At 44.6% G+C, this 10978-nt stretch overlaps 1 protein-coding gene across 1 annotated transcript; it reads right to left on the bottom strand.

The window, feature by feature from the left end:
- Positions 1 to 5147: 5147 nt before the first annotated feature.
- LOC101780758 (zinc finger MYM-type protein 1-like) lies at positions 5148 to 7244 on the bottom strand. Its single transcript, XM_012847386.1, has 3 exons — positions 6436 to 7244; positions 6239 to 6351; positions 5148 to 5380 (listed from the first exon to the last, which is right to left on the bottom strand). The coding sequence occupies exons 1-3, from the start codon at positions 7242 to 7244 to the stop codon at positions 5148 to 5150; spliced, it is 1155 nt and encodes a 384-aa protein (XP_012702840.1).
- Positions 7245 to 10978: the final 3734 nt, after the last annotated feature.

Below are 10978 nucleotides of genomic sequence, written 5' to 3'. Positions count from 1 at the left end.
AAGCGCGAAAGGTTCATGCCGATGTACTAGGCCTGTGAAGCGTGGACACGAGTAGGCTTGGACTGAGGGACCCAAGGAGTTCGGGCGGAGTCATGGGCGACCCACATGGTGCACGGAAGAGCAAGAGTACATGGATGGTGATGGAGACGGCATCGATCGAGTCAAGCAAGATGGAGGCAAATCGAGTAGGCGGCCTGGGAGCTGGGAGCGAAAAATTTGGAGGCGTGGAAGGCTTGGCAGAGGCTGGGCACACGTCGACATCGGTGAGTCATACCTTGCAGGGCGTGCAAGAGGATTTGACCGGTTTGGCCTCAAAACTGGGGGTGAGTCACGCCAGGTGGGTGTGCAGAGGGTTTGGATGGTTTGGGCCTCAAAACCACCACGCAGGCAGGTTTGCCGATTTTTGCCTCAAAACCGAGGGCGAGTCTGGTGCGGCCGGATGACGTCGAGTCGGAGGATGCGTGGCACCATCGCGAAGCTTGCATCGAGACAAAGCTAAGTCGTGAAGGCGTCGGGTCCGTCCGATGAACGAAGAAAAAGTTGGACGGTTTTGCCCCTAGGGGTTTTAGAGTTGTATGCTTAATGTAAGGGCATTTTGGACATTGGCCAAATGCCTATATATGTGTAGGAGGGCTGTAAAGGGCAGCCATCTCCTTAGGCTTGTTTTGGTGGTTGCTACTCATTTGTTTGTGAGAGCTTTGGGAGAGAGGATAAGGGAGAGAGGAGGGATCTTTGTTTGATCTTTTCGCTATCCTAGGTTTGATTGTGCTAAGTAGTGGCTTCTAACCGAACATGGTCAAGTAATCCAAAGATCTATTTCGTGCCATCTTATTCCATCCCTTTTGGATTTGCAATTTCCATTTGTGTTCTTCGCGTTCTTGCTTCTTCCTCTCCGCTCCCTTCACATTTTTGTTCGATTCGTGAGTTGTGGAGTGTTTTGAGTCAAACCGATTGTTTGGAGATGAACTAGGACATGAGTTGAACCTTTCCACCAAAGAAATTTGATTGAAACCTCATGAGTTCATAGATCGGGGTGATTCAAATTTAGGGGTTGAAAAAATAGTATTCTTCACAAGATTTGGAATTCCCTTTGATTTACAAATCTTTTGGGGATGATTTCTTCGGAGAATCTTCTTTACTATGTTGTGAGGCTATGGTTCAAATTTCGTAATTTTTGGAGCTTGTTTGATCCAGTTTCAGATTTTTCTTTCCTCCTCACGCAGGCTGTTTTGGAATTCCGAAAATCTCCTGACCTAATTCTGGAAATCTCCGGACCTCCGGAAATTTTCAAAGGTTTCTCCGGAAATCTCCGCAGGTCGGGAATTTTCCAAAGGTTCTTCCTGATTTTTCCGCACAGAGGTGTTAGTTTTCAAAGTTTGCCTTCCGAAGCTTGTTTGGAGTCTTTCTTCCGCTATTCTCAAATTGGGTTCCTAGCATCATTCCTAGGTCCATTAGCTTGTGCATAGCTAAGTGGACTTGATTTTGCTAGAAGAGAGGCTTGTGGGCTTTTAGCTAAAGTTCTTGGAGAAAATTTGAATTGGCTCCCATTCACCCTCCTCTGGTCGCCTTTCCGGTCCTTCAAATTTAGCCGAGACAACTTTACAAGCGGTCCCTTGAATCTTTTAAACAAACGCGAAAAGGCCCTTACATCTTATACCAAGGCCCCTGGACAAAATGAAGACGACGCAGACTGGTCCTTGTGGCAGCCGGCGGTGATCTCGACTAAAATCTGGCAAACTTACGGCCTAATCGAGGGAGATAAATAGCCGAGATCGTGCGCGTGCTCACCTCGAGCAGGGTTGAGGAAGACGGCGGTGGCGGTGAGGGCTCGAAGAGGGCGAACGGCATTGGGGAAGGAAACACGGGTGGCGGTGGCAGAGCTCGAGTGTTCCGACACCGGCGACGTCCTTGGAGGGCAACAGGCGGCAGGGAAGGCTCTGCGGGGCTGCTGGGAAGCAAGCGGGGGCGGTGGCGAGCGGCGGCGGTGCGTGGGAAGATGCTCTCCACGGCGGGGTAGCGTGGCGGCTTGCGAAGCAGAGGAGTAGGCAGGGGGTGACGACGCGGGTGAGCTCTTGGGCGGCACAGTCCTGGCTTTTATAGGCTTGGGGAGGTGCGGAGGGGCGAGGCTAGGCGAATGCTGGCGCCGGACGTGGCTAGAGGTGAGCAGGAGAGGAAGGCCGGACGGCGCCATTGGCCAGCAGTGAGCATTGGCGGAAAGCAGCAGGGCTGCAGGGAGAAGATCTCCCAGCCATTGGCTCAACGCGATTGCAAGCGCGCAAGAGTGGCTTTGTCGGGCGAGCAGATTGGCAGAGCTTGGCGCGCGAGTTGTTGTTGTCAAGCAGCGGGTTGGCGGAGGCAGCTCGGCCAGCGAGCGGCGACATTGTGGCGGCCAACGGAGCCCGCGGGCACGTGCGGGCAAAGCGGGGAATGGGCGAAGGGGATCGCGTGCCAGAGGATAGGATCAGCTCGCTCTTCTACTGGCGGGTTCGAGCACTACCTTGTCCCATCACGCCGGAGATAGGGGCGGTGAAGCTCACCAGTGAGGGAGGGACACGCGGCGGCAGTGCTCTGGGCGAAGGGGGCGACGCTGTTCAGGCGAAGGGCTGGGTTTGGGAGTGGTTTTCTTGCAAAAATTTCAAACAAAGTCGAAATTTTCCCAAACTATGAATTGTTTTCCTAAGGTCCAGCTTCAACTTCTACAAAAGGCGTAGGTTAGAAATCAAGCTAGATTTGAAGATACAAGGCTTCAAAGTTTGGTGGAACGCCTAAAGTTCAGACTTAGTTGATTTTCATGTTTTGGGCTGAGTTGACTATTTTGGCTGACTTTGACTCGAGTTTTGGAAAGGTTCTGGTGAGTTTTGGGCCCAGGTCAATTAAGTGAATTTGTATTACACACTCAGGACCCCAACTTTTACAAAGGGCTTAGCTTGAGTTCAGTTTAAATTTGTGCAAAAACCTCATGCCAAGTTGCATATTTTTACTAGTTCAGCCTTGGGGCAGTTTGTGCTGTTTTTGAAGTTCTTGCTGACTTTAGCCTAGGAGTTGAGCATGTTCTAGTGTGATTTAGCCCAGACTCAAGGTTGTTATTCATAGTTTACTCTAAAAATTTTGTAAAAGCTCCAACTCAAGTTTAGCTCCAACTCAAGTACAGGTCCAGAATTTTAAATAACAGGAACTAAAGTACCCTACTCAGCACTATTTTCAATACTTAGCATTTTTTAAATGAGGTTGATTTGCCACTAAATTTAAAACTAGTTTTTGAACCTCTTCCTCTCCAAATCACTCAAAGTGCCAATAAGAAAAGTTGTTTGGTTCGTAAAGTTCTACAACTCTTAGATTAACAAAATTTTAAGGTGTTATATGAAATTTCAAAATTTGAATTACCCCTAATTTGAGCTTCTAAAGGGCATTTTTGACCTTTCAAGTGCTAGATCAGGCTTCTAATCACTTTATCCAAGCTTAAGCAAGGTGAATTTAGCTAGGGTTGTTACAGCCACTATCAGACTAGCCCACCGTGATGCGCCCCCGCTGGCCTAGCCCACCCGCTGCGCCAGGGCGGCCTCCCCATACAATGGCCGGACCACACCGCCGGATTCGCAGTGACACCGTGCTAGGCCTGTGCTGCATCGGGGTTGCGCTGTCATGCAGTGCGTCCTTGGCGTCAGGGGAAGGCAAGGTTGTGGCATGGCGGCACCTCCTAGATCTTTTCATAAGGTCAACAGCGAGAGGCGGGTCAGCCTCCGACTGACACTGAGAATGGAATTCGGCAGCCGAGACCGCTGGGTAGCTCCCATCGCCTCCATGAGGAACTGCGGTGCCTCCATGCCGCCGGCTACGTACCATCACTTCCACGAGGGAGGTGGCGCCTCCACGCTGCTAGCCGCCACCTTTGCACCAACAAGGCCTGACAGGATTTTCTCCTCACAATTTCTTCGATGGGCCGCCATGCCGGCACGCATTCCACACCTTTGCCTCTCCCACGATGCGACACTGCTGCCCCTTCCCTACAACAGATTTGAGGTCAGAATGCTGCTGCTCTAGTTCATTCTCTCTCTCCCTCACTCTGATTTTCCGTTCATTTTTCTTCTATTTTCACTTGGTAATTTGTAACTGCTGTACCGATATTATGTTCCCGGTTTCTTATGCATAATTTGTTCCATGTGGCCATGTAAATGAATCTAGGCATAAAGATAAGGTATATACAAAATGACAATTAATATTGCTTCCTTTTATTAATATTGCATTCTTCAGATCCTTCCTGCGTCCAGACTACGTTTAGAGATATGCTTTACCCGCGCCTAATCATCTACCGTTTGTTGCGGCTGTAGTTGCTCTGCCGGAGATGGCGTCGGGCGGATTTCCATGTCCTTGCGCAAGGCGTCCGAGATGAGCAGGTTCGCCTAGATCTTGATACCTGGGAAAAAAATAATGGGTTTCTTTATGGTTCTGTGATTTTAGTTTCAGTTTTAGGGCTGACAAATGCTGGTCAGGGGGCTGCTTGGGTCTCTTTAGGCAGTGGTGGATCCAGAAATGGGCTCCGCCCCGGGCTAATTAATATAAGGCTTAAAATCTTACTAGTCATGCACTACTAGATATAACATATATTTCAAAGAGCACAAATAATTATATAATTCTCTAGATTTCAGTGTTCAACCAATAGAATCAAACAATACATAGAACATTGAAGGTAGAAAAGTACCAAATTAAGAGTCTTCCATGATAAAAAAGAACCATACATGTCTTCATGAATTAACACCACTTCCACTTGTTCCAACGTCCTCAATTCTACATAAAAAGTTTCAACATCTCAAGCCTATATAAAGCAAGATAACATTATGTATTGAAATAGACTAATACAAGTAAACAACACGCACCTTGAGCCCTCGTTTGGCAAATTCATCTTACGATTTCTTAAGCCTTGAAAGTGCTTTAGAATTTTTTTCATCTTCAATCGACGCAAACAAATCTCGCTCAATATAGCACATCATGATACTATTCAGCCAATCATCATTCATTTTATTTCTTCGTTCAGTCTTGATAATATTCATAGTAGAGAAGGCTCTTTCCACTGTTGCTGTTGCCACCGGAAAAATCAATGCAAGTTCAATAAGATGATACACCAAAGGAAAAGTTGTATCTCTTCCAGTCTAAACCATCTTCTCAGCAAGGTTACCAAGATCAATACAAGTGTCAAAATTATCATCATTTCTGACTTCATCAATGAATATACGAAGGTCACCCGCAAGCTTTATGCAGTCATAATCATAGAAGTCATCTTTATAAATCTTAGCAAGCTCAACTAACTTCTGTACTTCAAAGTTGGCAAAAGAATCCCTCAGATCAACACAAGCAACACATCTCAAGAGTTGAGTTGATCTTTCTGAAAATTGATTGTTTAACTCACAATAAACTTGATCAATCACAACATTGAAAATTCCATGATGAAAATGATGGTAGTAACTCACTAATTTAGCACCACGACATCTCGAATGACCTCTAACTGGTATCATATCTTCCATATTAGGAATTTCTATGTTGTTGAGGAGGCAAAACTCCTTTACCTCTTCAAAAAGAGCATCCCAACCATTTTCCCTCATTTCATTCATATTTCTCATCACAGAGCCAATTAATTCTATTGCACGAACAATGTTTTGATTTTTCTTTTGCAAACATTGTGACAAGTCTTGAGTCATCCCCAGTACTCTAATCATAAGATGTAATATGAACACAAATTCAAATGACTCCATTCTTTGAATCAATCCAGAGGCTGTAGTTTTCTTTTCCCCATCAGTTCCATCTTCACTAATATTCTCCAACACCTCCAGTACAGAGGACCACATGATCATAAGACGTGCCAATGTTTTGTGATGTGTACCCCACCGTGTATCACCAGGCCTAGCAAGACTAGTTTCTTTGTTTTTCCCTCTCCCAGAAAAAATAGCACTACTATCTAACTACTCAACAAGCTTATCATGATGACTTTGAAGGAGTTGATCTTTCCTCTTGCAAGAAGCACTAACAATATTGACGATTGAAGTGACATAATTGAAGAAATCAAAAGTTGAGCCACAACACTTGGCTACAGAAACTACCATAAGCTGCAATTGATGAGCAAAACAGTGGATGTAAAAGGCATATGGGTTTTCGTTCAATACCAATCTTTGTAACCCATGAAATTGTCCTCTCATATTTGAAGCTCCATCATATTCTTGCCATCTAATCTTGAAAATAGATAGACCATATCTTCTAAGCATAGTATTCAATGCTTCTTTTAGTGAAGTTGATGTGGTGTCAGAAATATGTTCAATGCCAAGAAACCTCTCAATCACACTTTCTTTATCATTGACAAACCTACAAGAGAAAAGAGAAAATAGTGTTACTTGAAAGCAGCAAAACAAAACCAATGAAATAACCAAATGGAGAGGAGGTATATACCTCACAACCACAACCATTTGTTCCTTAATAGATGCATCACGAGCCTCATCAATAAGCACCGCAAAACAACAATCTCCTATTTCACTTTTAATTAACTCACTTGTCTCCTCTGCACAAGCCCTAGCCAAATCTTTCTGAACCATTGGACTACTCATTTGATTATTCCCTGGAGCTTTTTCACCGGTCACAAGTGCAGCCTTAGCATCCTTCTTTCTGTGCCATTCAAGTATCTCCATAAAGTTCCCTTTATTTCTTGATGTTTTAGACTCATCGTGTCCACGAAAAGCTAAAGCTTGCAAAAAGAGAAATCTAGCAATGCCTAACATGATACTTAAACGAGCTTTATATGCCTCCTCTTCTGCTGCACTTGTAATAGTCCACACATGTTCAACACTTTGCCTCTGATTTTTGAAATCAAGTGCACGTTTTCTTGCATTGTAATGAAAGCCATCAATTGATTGAGCATGCTCCTTGAAAAAATTCTTTGCATTCTTCCAATTTCTAAACCCAACTTTGGTGAATGTATCATTACTATGAAACCCAGCTTGTTGTGGCTTAAAGAGATAGCAATAAAAGCAATGAGCAGCATCCTTGGCTACACTGTACTTTAACCATTCAAATTGATCAAACCATGATCCAACAAATCCTCTTGATTGGCCTTTACCATCTTTTTTCGTTTTTGGAAACTTATGACCAGTTGGCCTATATGGACCTATTTGTAGATATGCTCTTCTTGCCTCATCCCTAATGTCATGATGAAAATCATCAATTGGCTTCCTTTCTCTTGGATCAGCAACTATATCTCTCATATCAAGTTCAATCCGTGGTCTTTTTTGCTCAACCCGGCTCTTTACACTTTCGGGCACTACTCTTTTTAGCATAGTATTTCTCCATTCTAAGTTATGATTATGAAATGTTGCAATTGCAAACTAAGAATCAAATACTTCCTGCTCAAATCAATGAAATCAAATATTCATTATCATTACTTTGCACAGAAATAGCATAAATAGACTAGCAGTTATGTAAAAGTAGTCATGGAGCAATTTCCAAAAATGTGGCATATCGGAGGCCCGGAGCAAAAAAACAGGGGGCCAGGCGCCGGCGTGGCCTGGGGGCGCCGGGCGTGGGCGCGCCGCGCGCGACCGGCGAGACGGCAACCAGCGGTGGCCCGGGGGGGCCACCGGCGTGCCTGGGGCCTGGGGGCGCCAGGCGTCGGCGCGCCGCGCGCGGCCGGTGGGGCAGCAGCCAGCGGGGGCCCGGGGGGCGGGCCGGCGGCCTGCCAGCGGGGGCGTGGCCGCACGGGGCCGCGGGTGGCGGCGCGCGGGTGGCGGCGTGCGGGCGGCCGGCGGGCGCTGGCTCCCTGCCGGCCGCCGGTGGGGGCACGGGGTGTGGCTGACGCGGCGACGCCCGATGGCCGACGGCGAGCTGAGGCGTGCGCTGGTCCTGGCGCTTGGCGGCGAGTCGGGGGAGGGCCCTTAGGGGGCGGCCGGACGGGTCACGGGTCACTGGAGGCGGGAGCAGAGCAGGCAGTGCTGGGGCGACGGGAGTTGCTAGGCTGCCTGGGCGCCTGGGCCAACTTCTCTTCGAGCTGGGCTAATGGGCCAAAAAGCCTTTTTATACTATTTTTATGAAGGATTTTTCGACTACTCTTGGGCCTCACAGCCCGGGGTCCAGATCCGCCCTTTAGGTGTGGTCAAGAACATGTGTAGTTTGTTTCAGGTTTGCTTAATTAGATGGTTATTTTGAAGTGTAGCTAGGTACTAATAGTATAAGAAGTTTAGGGCATCAACACGTACAGTTACAAGGTGTAACTTTGACTGTCAGTTTATATAAAAAAACATTCTTGTTTCAAACATAAAAGTTACATATTGTGAAATTATGAGCACCTTAGCCCTCATTAATCCAATGAATGTTGATTTACATGGCTGAAAGCTTAACAATTTTGCAGGTTAAGTTTAGAAGCAAATATAGGTACTCCCTTCATGGAGAAGGATCACATAATGGTTTTCCAGCCCTGAGATAAAAATGCCTAAAATGAGAAGATACTTTAATGTATTTGCCTGATCAATTTATTGAAAACTTTCCGTTGCAAAAGAATGTGAAATGTGAATCCAGTCACAACAAATACCGTTAGATTATTTGATGTTATTTCAGTTTTGTCCCTCATCGTAGTCGTAGTACAAGTAGTGTTTGCCCTGGCTCCATGAATTAATTAATGTTTTAATTCTCCCAGACACTTTATCAATTTGCACGCCTTTGTAGTAATTGTAGAGATGCACATTTACCCAAAGAACAAGTACCTCATGTTGTAGATTATCAGGTCAGCCAAAGGTGTCGCCTATCAGGATGTCTTCGAGAGGCTGGTACGTAGTTTGAAATGGTCATTTGGTGAGCTTAACTTGCTGAGTGTAGTTATGCAAATCTTGCATTTTTCAATGATTATATTTGCATGGGAATATATTCCAATTGTAAGTTACATGGGTGATGGAGGAAGCAATGCATAACTGATTCTAAACAAGGAAGGCTACAGTGCATACTTTTTCTTAGGCAAAATTAGATCCATACCATTAAAAGATCCAATGTATAGATATATACCATCAAAAGATTCACCTATAGCTATATAGCATGAAAAGATTGAAAGTTACAGCCATTTACCATTCAGTTTGCTTCCGTTACCATCATCGTTAGTTTTATATTTTTCTGCCAATACAGTATTACAAATTTCCAATTTTGCCCTTCTTGCGAAAAACAAACCAACGATTCAACGCAGGCACGCAGTAGCACAACCCAAACACACGGACTCTCCCGACTCGTCTCCGCGCGATGGAGCAGGCGACCGCCGGCATCCCGGTGGCGCGCTCCCCCAGTTGCGTGCTCGCCCCAGCGGTGGCTGCCTCCTCCGTCCTCCCCTCCACATGTTCTGGAACGGTAAAAACCTTTTCCTCTGTTCTAAATTTCTACAATTTCTTGCAATTTATACCTAGTTTGCTGGTTTGGGGGATAGGGGAAGGGGTCGAACACATGGTTTGCAAGGGGAATAAATGAGCGGTTTAGGACCTGGAACTATCGTCAATTGGTTCTTACTTTTTTTTCTCGTTTCCATGTATTTGTCATAATACTGCTGGAATGAGGATGGATTGTCGCCGTATAATCCTTTTCTCAGCAAGGGTACAATGGCCATAGTTAACATGGAGTTTACAGAAACGGTAAGCTGCCAAGAAGTGTCATCTTTTAATGGTATATTTCTATAGTCGAATCTTTCAATGGTATATATCTATACATTGGTTCTTCTAGTGGTATGGATCCAATTTTACATTTTTCTTACTATGTGCAATATTAGAAATTTATGTGCAGAATTAGAATAATATTCACTTCTTGGTGTAATGAACTTTATCTGTTAGATAAAAGTCCTCAAATGATAGTTTCACTACCAGAGAACTTAGATCCCACCCCTTTAGTCTCGGTTTAATTTCGGCCTGGGAGAAAAGGGAGTGCGCCACGGTAGGCTGGAATAGGGCACACCTTTACTCTCGGTTCTTTTTTTGCAACCGGGGCTATAGGCTACCCTCTAATCTCAGTTAAAACGGCCATCCTTTACCCCAGGTTGGAGCCACCAACCGGGACAAAAGATCTAACCTTTTATCCCAGTTGTATTTACCAACCGGGAACCGGGAGTAAACACCAACCGGAACAAAAGCTCTAATCTTTTGTCCCGGTTGGATTTACCAATCGGGATAAAATCTTATCTACAGGAGGGACCACTCCTCCAGCCCGAGTCACTCCACTCCACAAAGACAGAGAAGCTCATCCTCTCCATGGCGCCGAAGCAAGCCTAGGGGAGGTGCTGCTGAATTTTTTTTCCTCATTTCCGTCGGGATTTCACTCATCCAAAGTGTTGTGAAGGTTAGCTACTTCATGCTCCGTTCATTTATTGTTGTTAAGCTTTGTTTTATACTTAGAGAGGGAGAAAAATGAGTTTATTTATTGTTAAGCATGTAGAGGATTTGTATTTATACATATTTTTGAGCTACAATGTGATGGATAGTTTGAATGTGAGGGAGAATGGATAGTAAATGTGAGGTAGAATTGAGATTATTTCAATTTTATGTATTAGGGAAAAATTAGAGTAAATGTGTTTTTAATATTTATAAATTAGCCATATAAATTGTAGGTGTAATTTCATACTTTAGTACTTTTCAGACAGAGGTATGGAATTAGCCATTTTTGGAATAAGTAAATTATGTGGAAAATATTAAATTTTTTAATAGTTTAGTTCTTTGTAAATTAAATATGAGCTAAATAATTGGTGTATTTCTATGTAAACTTTCAGCAATATTTGAGTTTGCAATACTGATGACCTCGATCAAGTGCTTAGGGATGCACACAGAGATTGCGAAACTCAGAAGGAAGCATCAAAGTTGCAGCGCATGATAGATGATCCTAGGAAATTGCTATACCTAGATTGCCAGGGTGGCCACTAAAAGCTGGGTACCACACTAGAATTTAAATATAATTGCTAATTAAATATATTTTTGCATGTTTG

The sequence above is a fragment of the Setaria italica genome, chromosome VII (genome assembly GCF_000263155.2).
Source record: "Setaria italica strain Yugu1 chromosome VII, Setaria_italica_v2.0, whole genome shotgun sequence".
Classification (NCBI taxonomy): Eukaryota; Viridiplantae; Streptophyta; class Magnoliopsida; order Poales; family Poaceae; genus Setaria; species Setaria italica.
This window is presented reverse-complemented; position numbering and strand designations above follow the sequence as displayed.